This window comes from Apostichopus japonicus, chromosome 16, assembly GCF_037975245.1.
Source record: "Apostichopus japonicus isolate 1M-3 chromosome 16, ASM3797524v1, whole genome shotgun sequence".
NCBI lineage: Eukaryota > Metazoa > Echinodermata > Holothuroidea > Aspidochirotida > Stichopodidae > Apostichopus > Apostichopus japonicus.
Window position 1 is genome coordinate 35,250,094 of NC_092576.1, and position 12,411 is coordinate 35,262,504.

At 36.1% G+C, this 12,411-nt stretch overlaps 1 protein-coding gene across 1 annotated transcript; it reads left to right on the forward strand.

Moving 5' to 3' along the window:
* The first annotated feature begins 34 nt into the window (after positions 1-34).
* Positions 35-9,187, forward strand: LOC139983247 (beta-lactamase domain-containing protein 2-like). Its single transcript, XM_071996668.1, has 7 exons — positions 35-338; positions 867-1,030; positions 1,505-1,641; positions 2,165-2,390; positions 2,920-3,122; positions 4,822-5,076; positions 5,500-9,187. The coding sequence occupies exons 1-7, from the start codon at positions 190-192 to the stop codon at positions 5,683-5,685; spliced, it is 1,320 nt and encodes a 439-aa protein (XP_071852769.1). The 5' UTR covers positions 35-189; the 3' UTR covers positions 5,686-9,187.
* Positions 9,188-12,411: the final 3,224 nt, after the last annotated feature.

Here is a 12,411-nt window from a genome sequence, read left to right on the forward strand (position 1 = left end):
CCTGAAACCGCGATTAGTTGCAATGTCCAATGTTCACTTGAGATGATTCATCACAAATGCACCAATATAAGAAATTATACCTACTCCACATATGTACGAGGTGTAACAGTTTGTACAGCCTAACTCAGTTGATGCCTTTTAACAATCTAAAAACTGGAAAAAAGTTGAAACGTTCATTATTGGTTCAAAATGTCTTTATTGCGTCAGGCATTCGTAGTTTGCGTAACAGCGGTAGTCGTCGCCTTCGTCATTCCTGCTTACTTGAAACCTGCATATCCAGTACCTGAGATATTTGGTACTGTAGCTCCAGGCTTTGAGGAAGTCCGGGACGTTTTCAGGTAAGTTTATGAACCAATTAAGGTATTATTCTCGGGCTAACGGAACATTGAGAGGATGATGGGGTGGGAGTGGGAATAGAGCGTTGAGGAAAAGGAAGGGTTTGCCAGAAAATACACAATTGGGACATCCAATGGTATCTGAAAGAATGTGGCCTAGTTTGGATGGATGAATCGGACATCGGAAGCTCGAAAGCATGGAAGCAACCACCATTTTTGTTGAGGCGGGCCAGTTGGCCTGCAGGAGGGGGGGGGGGGTAGGTGGTGGAACCTACGATACTATTATAACATGTTTTCTTGGGAGGCGAATCTCTTCTTTGAGAAATTTGGCTAAAGTGCAAATAGAAGGGTAAATAGAAGGACATTTGCTGTCTTGACAACAACAAAGTCGCCGATGAATATTTTGATGACAATGATCTTTCACGTGACAATTGAACATGGTCTTATTAAATATATGGGAATGTATTATACATCTTAGGAATCGTGTATAAACTGTTGAAAATCAGTTGACATAAATGTATATTTCTATAGACAGAATTATGAACTGGGATTAGATAACAGTGAAGCTGGGTCTGCGTTTTCTGTTTACAAGAATGGAGAGAAGGTCGTTGACCTCTGGGCTGGCTATGCAGACGCTGAAGCAAAGCGACTCTGGAGGGAGGACACTATGACAGTTATATTTTCCTCATCTAAAGGTAACTTCAAAATCAATAAAGGATAGGAATTGGTCGAGAAGGGGGGGGGGGGTAAGTGGGGGTCACAGAACAGCCTCGGGCACACCTTCAGGTTGAGACATGGGATGCATGATATTGTATTCTTAATTTCGTAATGTAAATCAAGCAAAACATTAAAATTCCAACATTGGCCTATGTCATGTAACTTTCCCCAAGCACGACCTGACTTTTATTTCCTCTAGCGACTAGAGATACATTATACTACTTCGAATTTACATCTTTACTGGGAGGATATGTTTTAGGCACAAATTCGTTTTTTTCCCGTATATGACACAACGTCGAATCGGCACCTAAACTTGAAGGATATTTGTTTAGGCACAAACATGTTATTTTCCTCCGTAATAAGCACCGACGGACTTTCTTCTCAAGTAAATGATATTTAAAACTGAGGAAGGAAAGAGCATAATGATTTAACTTCATGTTTAATATTCGCAGGATTGGCAGCAATTACAATCGCCGTGTTGGCCGACAGGGGGCTTATAGACTTCAAGGAACCAGTCGCTAAGTACTGGCCTGAGTTTGCGCAAAATGACAAAGAGAAAATCACCGTTGAGCAACTGTTAGAGCATGAGGTAAAATATAATTACGCAATGGTTAGCATGGCGTAATATGTTACTTGTAATACATGCACTTATTATGTAATGTTATGACTTATTTTAGGAACAGTCTGATATAAGTAGAAATATACTTTACAATATATGCATACATCAGGCAGACATGGGGTAATTCACCCGATACACACAGAGAACACAGTAACTACCGTAAATCTTACAATTTTGTACCACAATAAATACTGGCTCGTGCTCTAAATCGGTAGCACGTGCTATTATGATAAGAGTAAGAACTGGAGATATATGTAATATCAACAGATCCAGTTTGATGTTTTTTTTTCTTTTATTGGGGGGGGGGGGTTGATTACACATTTAGTTCTAATTGTAATCCTCATGGCACATACTACCAATTTATCAGAATTGTAAGCACAATCCAGATTTACTGTGAGACAAAGTGTTTAAGTTTACAGTAGTTACTGTAATCTTTGTGTAAATTGGCTGCCTATTCATCTCTGGTGTACATTTTATTGTTGGGTATTGCTAGGCCGGATTACACTACACAGACGAAGCTCTTTCTTATAAAATTATCGCGGATCACAAGGAAGTTGACAGAATACTTGCAGAGAATAGGCCTGCTTTTGAACCAGGAAGTATGCATGCCTACCACGGCATTACCATTGGCCCTTACATAGACGCCTTAGTGCGACGAGTGGATCCTAAGAAAAGAACGGTCGGACAGTTTTTTGCAGAGGAAGTTAGTCAACCTTTCGGTAAGTTTACTGGAATATTATATGATCAGTGGACATTGTAGTAATTGATTAATTTTTTTACACTCCATGTTACTGAGTGGCAGCTTTCAATAAGCTCAGTTAAAGTATATAGGGAAAGGAATTTACACAAAGATATTAAATTCTTCTATCAATGCCTATACCATCAATATATATTCGCATTAGTAAAACTCTATATCTCCCGACATTTCGGTTAATCTTCTCCATATTTCCCGAAGAAACAGATTCCAATATATAGTCCAATATATCTTTGAAGCGACAAATCACTTTCTTCTTGATATATATATATATATATATATATATATATATATATATATATATATATATATATATATATATATATATATATATATATATACATATATATATATGCTTATATGCTAATATGTAGCAAAAGATTATGCATGTACGAGATCCGAAAGCAGTAATTAATTTCTTATAGGTTGTTGTAAAACAAACTTGAAGTTAGCTGGATGTAACTGTCAATTTATACCACGTCATCTTTATGTAGGTATAGATGCCTATATCGGCCTTCCATTAGACAAGTTTCATCGTGGTGGTAGGTTGACTAATGTGCAGGCGACACTATTAGACTTTATAATGGCCATTCTGAAGAGCAGTTTTCACAGACGAGCTATCATGGGGAATTTCATCCCTGACCCTTCATATGAAGCTGGGAAAGCCATGATGGAGTCCAGCGGCGACTTGGTGGAGGTGAGTAAATTGTTTTACAGCACGAGCCTCTTCGTACACATCTATAATGAAGAAAAAAAAAGAACTCGTATATTTGTCTCCGTTATTTTACTCAATTTATGGGAAAACACACTGATTTTTATGCTGAGGTACAACAAGTTGGGAGACTCTTATGTTGTCACCTGAAGAATATTTGTTACCACAGATAAACGAGATTGATACATCAGTATCACACTACAGAATTGGATAATTCAATGGAAACAATTGACGAGTTATTCCGGTTGATATACCAGTCCAGCTTTTCTTCCTATATCACTTTTAAATTTCGAGAAATAACCCTTTATACAGCTGAGATTCATCAATTTAACTGGCTGGAATTTAAAGTCCAATACACTGTGCATGATGTTTTTCCTAAGTAGCGACAAAACGTCGATGGGAAAATAAAATACATATGACCTCAAATTAAACTTATACAATGCAGTTGTATGTGATCCAATATGGACATACTTTAGTTGAGAGCAGTAAGTCTAATATAATTGATAACAGAATGGATTTACATTAACATTAAGGCCTTCCCAGGGAGCTGACATCATCAATTTAGCCTTAAAGGGGCATACCAAATATTTAAATAAATTAAAGGTGTATATTTTGTAAACCAATGGAAACTATTCTGCCGAAAGTCATCTCGTAATGGTTTCACCAAAGTTTGAGTATACTTGATTTAATCATTTCTTTTTCATGGAAAAATATGCGTGGGCAATAACTACCCAATTGTATATGAATTTAACATGTTATGTAACTCTAAACAAATGTATACATACGCTCATTATCTAATGTTGCGGTTGCTGTCAAGATACTAACATCCTCTATTACAAATCTTCAAAAGAGAAAAATCATCAAAATATATCGGTGCTATCGTTAGAATAACAAAATGTGACTAATAATGGCTCCGATATAAAATGCACTTCATAAACCAATTATTTAGGTTAATGTGTATAGACGACTGACTGACCTTTTCTTCTCACAAATCAAATACTATGAGCAAAGCTATATTGTATTGTCTATGGTTGAGCATATATTGTGGAATATTTTAATAAAGATGCGAAGGAAATGTTTTAAATATGAAATTCTCCATCATCTCAGTTATGAAGTGCCAGTCTGGTATCATTTTAACTTACAAAAATTCAAGGATATAATTGTAAAGTTTTTAAAGAAGCATGTTAAACTGTTTTCATTTAGATCATACATATATGGAGGAAACTTTGAATGCCATTGCTAGAGCTGAATTCCTAAGATTAGCCACAAAATGTTACGATGGTCAGAATCACTCCGTGTATGTTCACCTTAACGAGTCTTAACGTGCAATCAAAGAGAAAGTTAAGAAATCATATTATTTTGCCAAAGTACAGAAAACAGTTATTGAAGAATTCCTTCGTTTAGAGAGCTGTTATGTTTATTCAATGTGTAAACTTAAAGGAATTGTTACATTTGTTTACGTTTTGATGTAGTTTGTATGAACTAACATTTTGTATATATTGCTTAAAAACCTGCATTTCATTACTCTTTTCTTATGAATATGCCTATATCTAGTGTTAGTAGTAGTGTGCCTAAACTTTTACAAATCTTTTCGAAACATAAAAAAATATTACCGTGTTACCAAATGACTTCGGCACAACCCTTTATCGTTGCTTTTACTTTTCCTGCCTCCATCTTGTTGCAGTTAGGAGCTTTTGCTGATCCGTATAAAATCAATATAGAAGTCGCATCTGCCAATGGCATAGCGACAGCTGAGGCATTAGCTAAACTGTTCGGTATCTTAGCCAATGGTGGAAAAGCTGGAAACAACACTCTACTTTCCAAAAGGATACTCGATGCATACGCTGATGACAGACGAGGACCGACTCCAGACCTGTTAATGTATGACTTACCGATTAGGTGGAAGTGGGCCATGGATGTTATTCCACAAGGAACCAATGTAAGTATAGACAGAGTCGCGATATTTGTCACTTAAAGTGCCCTCTTGTTGATTCTAAATAAAAATACACATAGCTAGTACAGTAATTACTGTTCATGTTTCATAACCGTGTATCAGTTACTACTGCGCTGTGTTCGTAACACGGTAACATGTGTTACAAGTTGCACAGTGATTATCTTACTGCAATTTAAAAAAAATAATAATTACTGCAACTTTCCACCTTTCGGACTCGTAGTTCAATGTGTAACAGCTTTTCAGTAATTACTGTGCCAACTGTTATACATGTTATCGTGTTGCGAACACAGCGCAGTAGTTACTGATGCACGGTTGTGGAACATGGACATTGTTACTTACTAGCTATGAGTATCGGGTGATAAAATTCGTTCTTAATAATCTTAAAAATTGATCCTTGTGTTTTTGCAGGCTGGTAATCTTTTCGGTGCACCGGGAGCTGGTGGACAAGTTGCTTACGCTGATCCAAACAATAAGATTGGATATGGATTTGTCAGTCGCTATATGTCACCTATGGGGATACAGATGATGGACCCCAGATTCATTAACCTTAAGGAAAGTGTTTTAAGAGCTGTTAAGAAAGTAGATGACCGGTAAGGAGTAGCTGTAACAGTTAAGTTAATATTCGTTAAATGTTGGTTTAGACACAAACAATAGATTTGAAAGAATTAAAGATAAAAAAATAAATATATAAGAATGTACTATAAATAATTCACCAGAATTTTTATTATAATATTATTACTTCTACAACGAATGTGGTGTAAAGTATATTATTTTTTTTTATTTTTCAACTGTCCTTTATACTTATTGTATAATTATAATATAATGTTTTATTGATAGGTTTTTCTTAACGAGAGCGAGGGAATTCGATAGTTAAGTTCAGTCTTCTGAATCGCACACGGGGGAATTGACTGAAAAGCACATATGAATTATAAAAATTGGTGAATTTGTATAGTACTTTGAGGCTATACTTTTGGTACAGACTTACAATGTAAATCTATGAGACTGTCCCTCCGTCGCCAACAGAACGTTTTTATTTTAATTTTATACCGAGTGTGTTGTCCGTTTTTTTTAAATTTATGAAGGTATCATGAAGGTTGGTGCGTGGCGGGGAGGAAGATGTACAATGTCTTTGAACTTGGAGTCGAAGTAAAGGCATTACGAAAGTCAGGTATGAAATAAAACATTTAAATAATTGGTACGTTCGTAAACTAACTTATGATTATAATAGTATACAACATACGTTGGTTCGATGTTATAACAAGGTAACGGTATTATCACAAAACTGGGACATGTTAGACGTCATCTTATCATGACGTCACAGCGAAGCCACGCGGTGATTTGAAAACGCTTTAAATCACTTTGGAAACATATCGAGGGTCAGTTTAAGTTATCCAACATTGTTGAGAAACAGATTAAAGTAAAAAACATAAACAAAGGTGCAAGGTTATGACGGATTGATGAAAGTTGTTACCAATGAAAAAAAAAAACAGTTACATTTCGCTTAGAGGTTTTATTTATTTTGTATTTTTGGGGTTTACCTGAGGATTATAGTACACATGCCGACTAACAATTATATACGTGACCGAGTCCTGCCCCCAGGTAATCATGTAACCTTGCCCCATATTTGCACATTTCATATATGCCATAGTTTTGCCGGCCCGTTTGATGGCACTTTGCTTCTGGACCTCACAATTACTTACACCTTACCCCACATGACTAAAGGAATACAGCTTGTTATGCTAAACATATTTATCTACTTGTAATCACAGGTCAATTTCCACTGATCGTTTGCTCCAAGTCTAAGCGAAAGTTGCAATTTATATCATCACACTGAGCGTGTTCAATCGTTCGCGGTGTGAGAATTATACGGTCGTGTTTACTATACTCATTCATCCCAACTGCTTCATTTCAATGAAATTTAAAAAAAAAAATCATCATTTGTTTTCAAGCCAGAAACGTATCAAAAAAATATCCTAACAATAGGCAAATCTTCAGTCTTAATCAACAAAGGCAGCGACTGATACGACCACTAAATACTAAACGAAACTAGCGAGAGAACAATTGATTAATTTCGGTGGCAGTTATCCACCACTCTGAGTACACTCTTTTGCAACATTTTGAATCGAGGGTCATCCACCTGCATTCCTAAAGGTGACATATATCGACTAACAAAGCCATAACTGAGTTGATTGTCAGGGTCGGCGTAGGTTACTTGACCTTCAGCGCGAGGTGAACCAAAGAGATTTCCCTTTTGTAAAAGACGTGCACAAACAAGTTGAAAAGACAAATATGTGTATCCCCAAACGGTTCACATATTAATGCAACTGTGTGAGTTCAGTATTTATTCATTAGGTTAATGCGTTAAGTTCATGCTATAAAAAAAAACAAGAGTGACAACTTTTGTCATTAAGGGAAGAGATGAATTGATTTGAGTTCACCGTAACATGAATTCATCAAAATTCATTGAACGACAACTCGTTGAAATGACTGTTAGTTAGAGTTGAATTTTATCGATTACAAGTAACACACTGACATCCAAGTTAGTATTAACTGCAGCAATATTTCTTCCTTATGGTATCACGAGCACTACCCATTTTCATCTCTGAAAGTTGATATCCTTAGCTTGATACTTTTAAATCTATATCACGATGGAAAAGCTATACATCGGTAAATATGTCAGAACACACAATATACTCCTTTATCTCATATCGAAGGGTTAGTATTAATTTGTGACTTGAAATTGGTAAAAAAAAACACCTACTTCAGAACTATGTATACCTACATTTATTCCCTATGGTATCACGTGCATTGCCCATTTTCATATCATTGGTAGGCCATTGACATAGATTCTCATTGGATTTTTTTGGTGAATTTCGTACGTTTGGAAGTTATCGTCTAGAATAATAATGATGGTGCTGAATTGGTAAAGAATTGAGCCATCTTTTAATGCAGACAATATATGCTGACATAACTGCTAGGACGATCACCATCTTTGTTATACATTGTCAGAAAACCTTAACCTTAAATACTCATAAAATGAAGACAAATGTAATCAATCGAAACAAATTTGTTAACCCGAAAATGGGAACTTTAATGTGTAGGCGTTTTAAAAAGCTATCAGGTTGTATCGAGACTTAGCTATATATTGATGTAAGTTAAAACGTTATATTTTGATGAAAAAAAACCCAATACATATACCTAAGATACATTTCCAGCTATAAATGATTACAAAGAATGCAATTAATTTTGCTATCATTCTGCGTATCTCGTGTTCTTGAAGTTGCTCCACAGTTATCTGGTATTTTCCATGTTGAGCAAACTCTGGCCAGTAGTGCGCCATAGGTTTTACAAAGTTATTGAAACCTCGATCTGCCAGCATTCCAATGGTAATCGCAGCCAGACTTTGTGATAGAAACGAAGGTGAATCAGCGAAAACGTATTCTTTAATCCAAACAAATTCACTGCATATGAACATTCTATGACTACAAAGGGTGTAAGTTGAAATTATATTTGGTATTTGAAGTATCACGCTGAAGTTGCTAGATAAGAATATTGACAACCATTGCAAACTTTTTGTTCCCGAAACACTGCCATCAACGTGCCTTCTCTCCAGCATCTGCATAAAACCAGCCCAGAAATCAACGACCTAAAACAGCGAACGCTGATTCTGCCTCTTTGTTATCTCATATTTCTTCATAGTTAATCACTGACAGAGAAATTCCTTCTTAGATCTGAGGGTCTATTTTTCATCTGAAATTGAGTCATTGTATGACTAAAAGGATATAATTTGGAATAAGACTGTATGGATCATACGAATACTGCTTTTAAAAGAACACTCAAGTCGGCATATTTATCACCATCCCCATCTAATATAAAGATAATAAATAAAACAAACTGAAACATAGAAGAACGAATTTATTTGATGGGTATTATGTTACAAAACTTCACTTTGACATCCAATGATAATCATGGTCAGAGACGTAACGAAATGTCGTTTAAAGAATGCGTTGACAATTTTTTATCAGATTTATAAAGCGTGTTATTGCATATTTCAAGCTGAAATGTGTTAATATATTGATAGTATAGGCTACATGTACTCAATAGTGTCTGTCTCTTCATTGTTTAATCTAAGAGTTATTCCTTAAAGGAACACTTACTTAAATGCAATATAATTCATGAAGTGAGACTGAACTTTCATGCCAATGACGGGTGACTATGATGCACAAAAAAAAAAACGGACGATGTTAAGTGTTTCATCAGTCTCTGTGCACTTAACCGCACAGAAATAAAGCAGCTCGAAGTAACTTTTCTGACAGTAACGTATGTGCTTGAAAGCGTGAAGATTAGAAACACCTTGCAGTTTGACAGCTCGACAGAAACTTATGTTAGTCGTATTCGTAAATTATAATGATAACTGTGCACATATATAAACCTGTTTTTAAACCATGACTTACCATGCAAAAATAAAGTTTGCAGCTTGTTTACGGTATAAGGTATAATACTCCTATACAGCCATTTGTATAGGCCTACGCCGCGAAGTTGTTCAAATCAATTAAAATTGTATTTAACTGAGGACTATTTAAGTCAAAATAAACAATCATTTATGATGTCGGGCACAAACACGTCACTTACTGTGACTTTTGCAGTAGCGCATGACCTACAAGTCTGCAAGGCTTTATACCGAATGCTAGTTTTCGCTACGAAGGTGACTTTCTTCTTTCTGATTGCACAATTTGCACAACGGATCAGTGTTTTTTCTTTATTCAACAGCCTAAAACTTAGATCGTGCCTTACTATATAATGATTTAATTGTTACAAGAACACATATAAAGGCGATACATAATTTTTAACAATGAAGCTTAACGTCCATGTTATTAGTGTGTTCTAAAGTGTATCTGTTTATTTCAAAACATTTCTTTGATTTGCAACGTTTAGGCACATATGTAATTTACAGCGCTACATATGTTCAGTCTGCTATTTGACATCAGTTCACGGAATTCAGAAAACGAAATCTTGCATCTCACATTACAGTGTTGTTGATAACCATGCGTGTCTGATGTTTTCCCTGACACATATTTACATCTAGTGTATGCATTGTCATTTTTTTACCTAAATGACCATGCATGCATAGTTTTGCTTTCCGCCTGCAATGAACTCGTAACACCGTGCGCTATGTGTCAAAACAACAAGTTTATTGTCGACAAAATTAGTTGTTAGCGTATACTGAGCATCTTCAAATGAATTTTCAACCCCAGCATGTTCAAAAATTATACATTTTCGCAGGTTACCAGTGCCCTGCTTGTCTATATCAGTACTCTACGTGGGAAATTGAAACACGGCAATTGAACGAATGGAAGCTAGGCATAACTATAATCTTACTAATATCGGTCATGCAGAGTTTATTGAACTAATTTAACATACTAACCAACTTGAAATACAGTCACTCCGGTTACTATTATAAATTTACCGGAATATGTCTTTCACTTCCTCAAATCCCGGAACTACGGTACCAAATATTTTGAGTACAGGACTCGTTTTCCCGAGGTACGCTGGAATAATCAAACAAATAATAACTGTCGTTACGGCCACTTGTACTGCATGGCTGAAGAAAGTCTGACGGTATACAACCTACAATTGGATCCTCAACTGTTAGATACATAGGCCTTAACGTACGTTGCTTTTTAATCGTGAATGATTTTACTGAGAGTATTGAGCAGGTTTCCGTAACTGTATCCCCTTCGAACCCCCTGTGAATGTCAGAGTTGTCTTCGAACCCCCCAACTATTCGAGACACGATCTGAGTCATTATTATATTATAATACTCATAACAGTGCTTCGTAAAAGATCAAGTTCATAGTATAATATTGTAATCATAAAAAACGTCTGTCTCATAAATCAGTTATTTATCTCGTGCACGGATATATGGTACGGTACTATGGCAACACATGTGTATGGAACACGAAAAGAGTTTGTCGATATGTACGACTTTGTACATTACTAAGTTATATGATTTATCAGATTTTAGTACTCTAGCTTTGACTCTTAGAAAGGTCTCACGAACCCCTTGGGATGGACTCACGTACCCAGTTAGGGAATCCCTGGTATATATAGCAAATTAATTACCACTGTCCAGTACATGTTTAGCCGTGGATATGCTCAAATATCTCATAACACAGACCCTTCTGGTGTCAGTGTGGAAAGCAATGTTGGTGCAGGTCAATACGTTTATGCTTCTATGACGTTCTGTATAGTAACGGAAACACTTCTAATAGTAAATACGAGTTCTCGGGCATCGCCACACGCGTTATCAGTAAAGATTCTGACCTCGTGAACTACATTATCTTCAAGATCAGTGACGTCATACAGACTTTGAACTTTCTCGGTGTTGCTGTACGAAACGAAAGTGGTAATTGCAGTCGAAATCTTTGAATGTGGTAAGGTCAAGGAATCGTTCCTGTTTCTTTCTTAGTGATTGAAGCTACAAATGTACGATCTGGAGGAAAGTTCAGAAACAAAATATACATACGGGGTTAATAACGTGTAGATACATAGTCACACACAGTGCTCAATTCCGTCAAGAAAATGACGAAAATTTATTTTACATATCTAGCGAGTGAACATAAAAAACCCACGGAAGAATCTTGAATACAGAAGACACAATTTCAGGATGTTATTTACGTTGTCCATGCTCTAGAACGAATATTTACAGTTGTTTTCTGACCGTATGGAATCAAAAGGGTCTCGGATAGGTGTAACAGAATGGTGATTGTTAACTACGTCATAGGCAATTTTACATAGTAAACAGTATGTCACAAAAAGGATAATTTTTTAATGACTACATGTTATCTCGGAAATTATTAACATCACACGTTAACGCACTGCCAACGAAAGATTTTGTAGCCAGCTTACATTACAATGGCGATTTAGGACTTGTTGCAATTACAAGGGTGAAAGGCTCCTAACAACAAATCTCTCTCTCTCTCCACCCCTTGCACTGGTCTATGTGGGGCCTGGCACTATTGCTTCTATATTAGGTGCGAATTTTCTGATTGGTCAGTGTGGGGATTCAATACTGCCATCTATTTAACAAAGTTTTTCAATATTGGTGCATGCAAGTAACTACCAAAAAAACTATACAGCTTATTAAAGCCTAAAAGAGGATGGTACTGCCCTTATCTACTTAAAAATATGGGAATTACATTAAATTTTGGTTCAAATTGGGTTAGATAACCAAATCCCAGGGAATGCCATCTGCACATAGTAGGGTTTTTGCATTCCTGGGGCCTACAGTGCCATAACTAGAAATTATACAAAAAATCA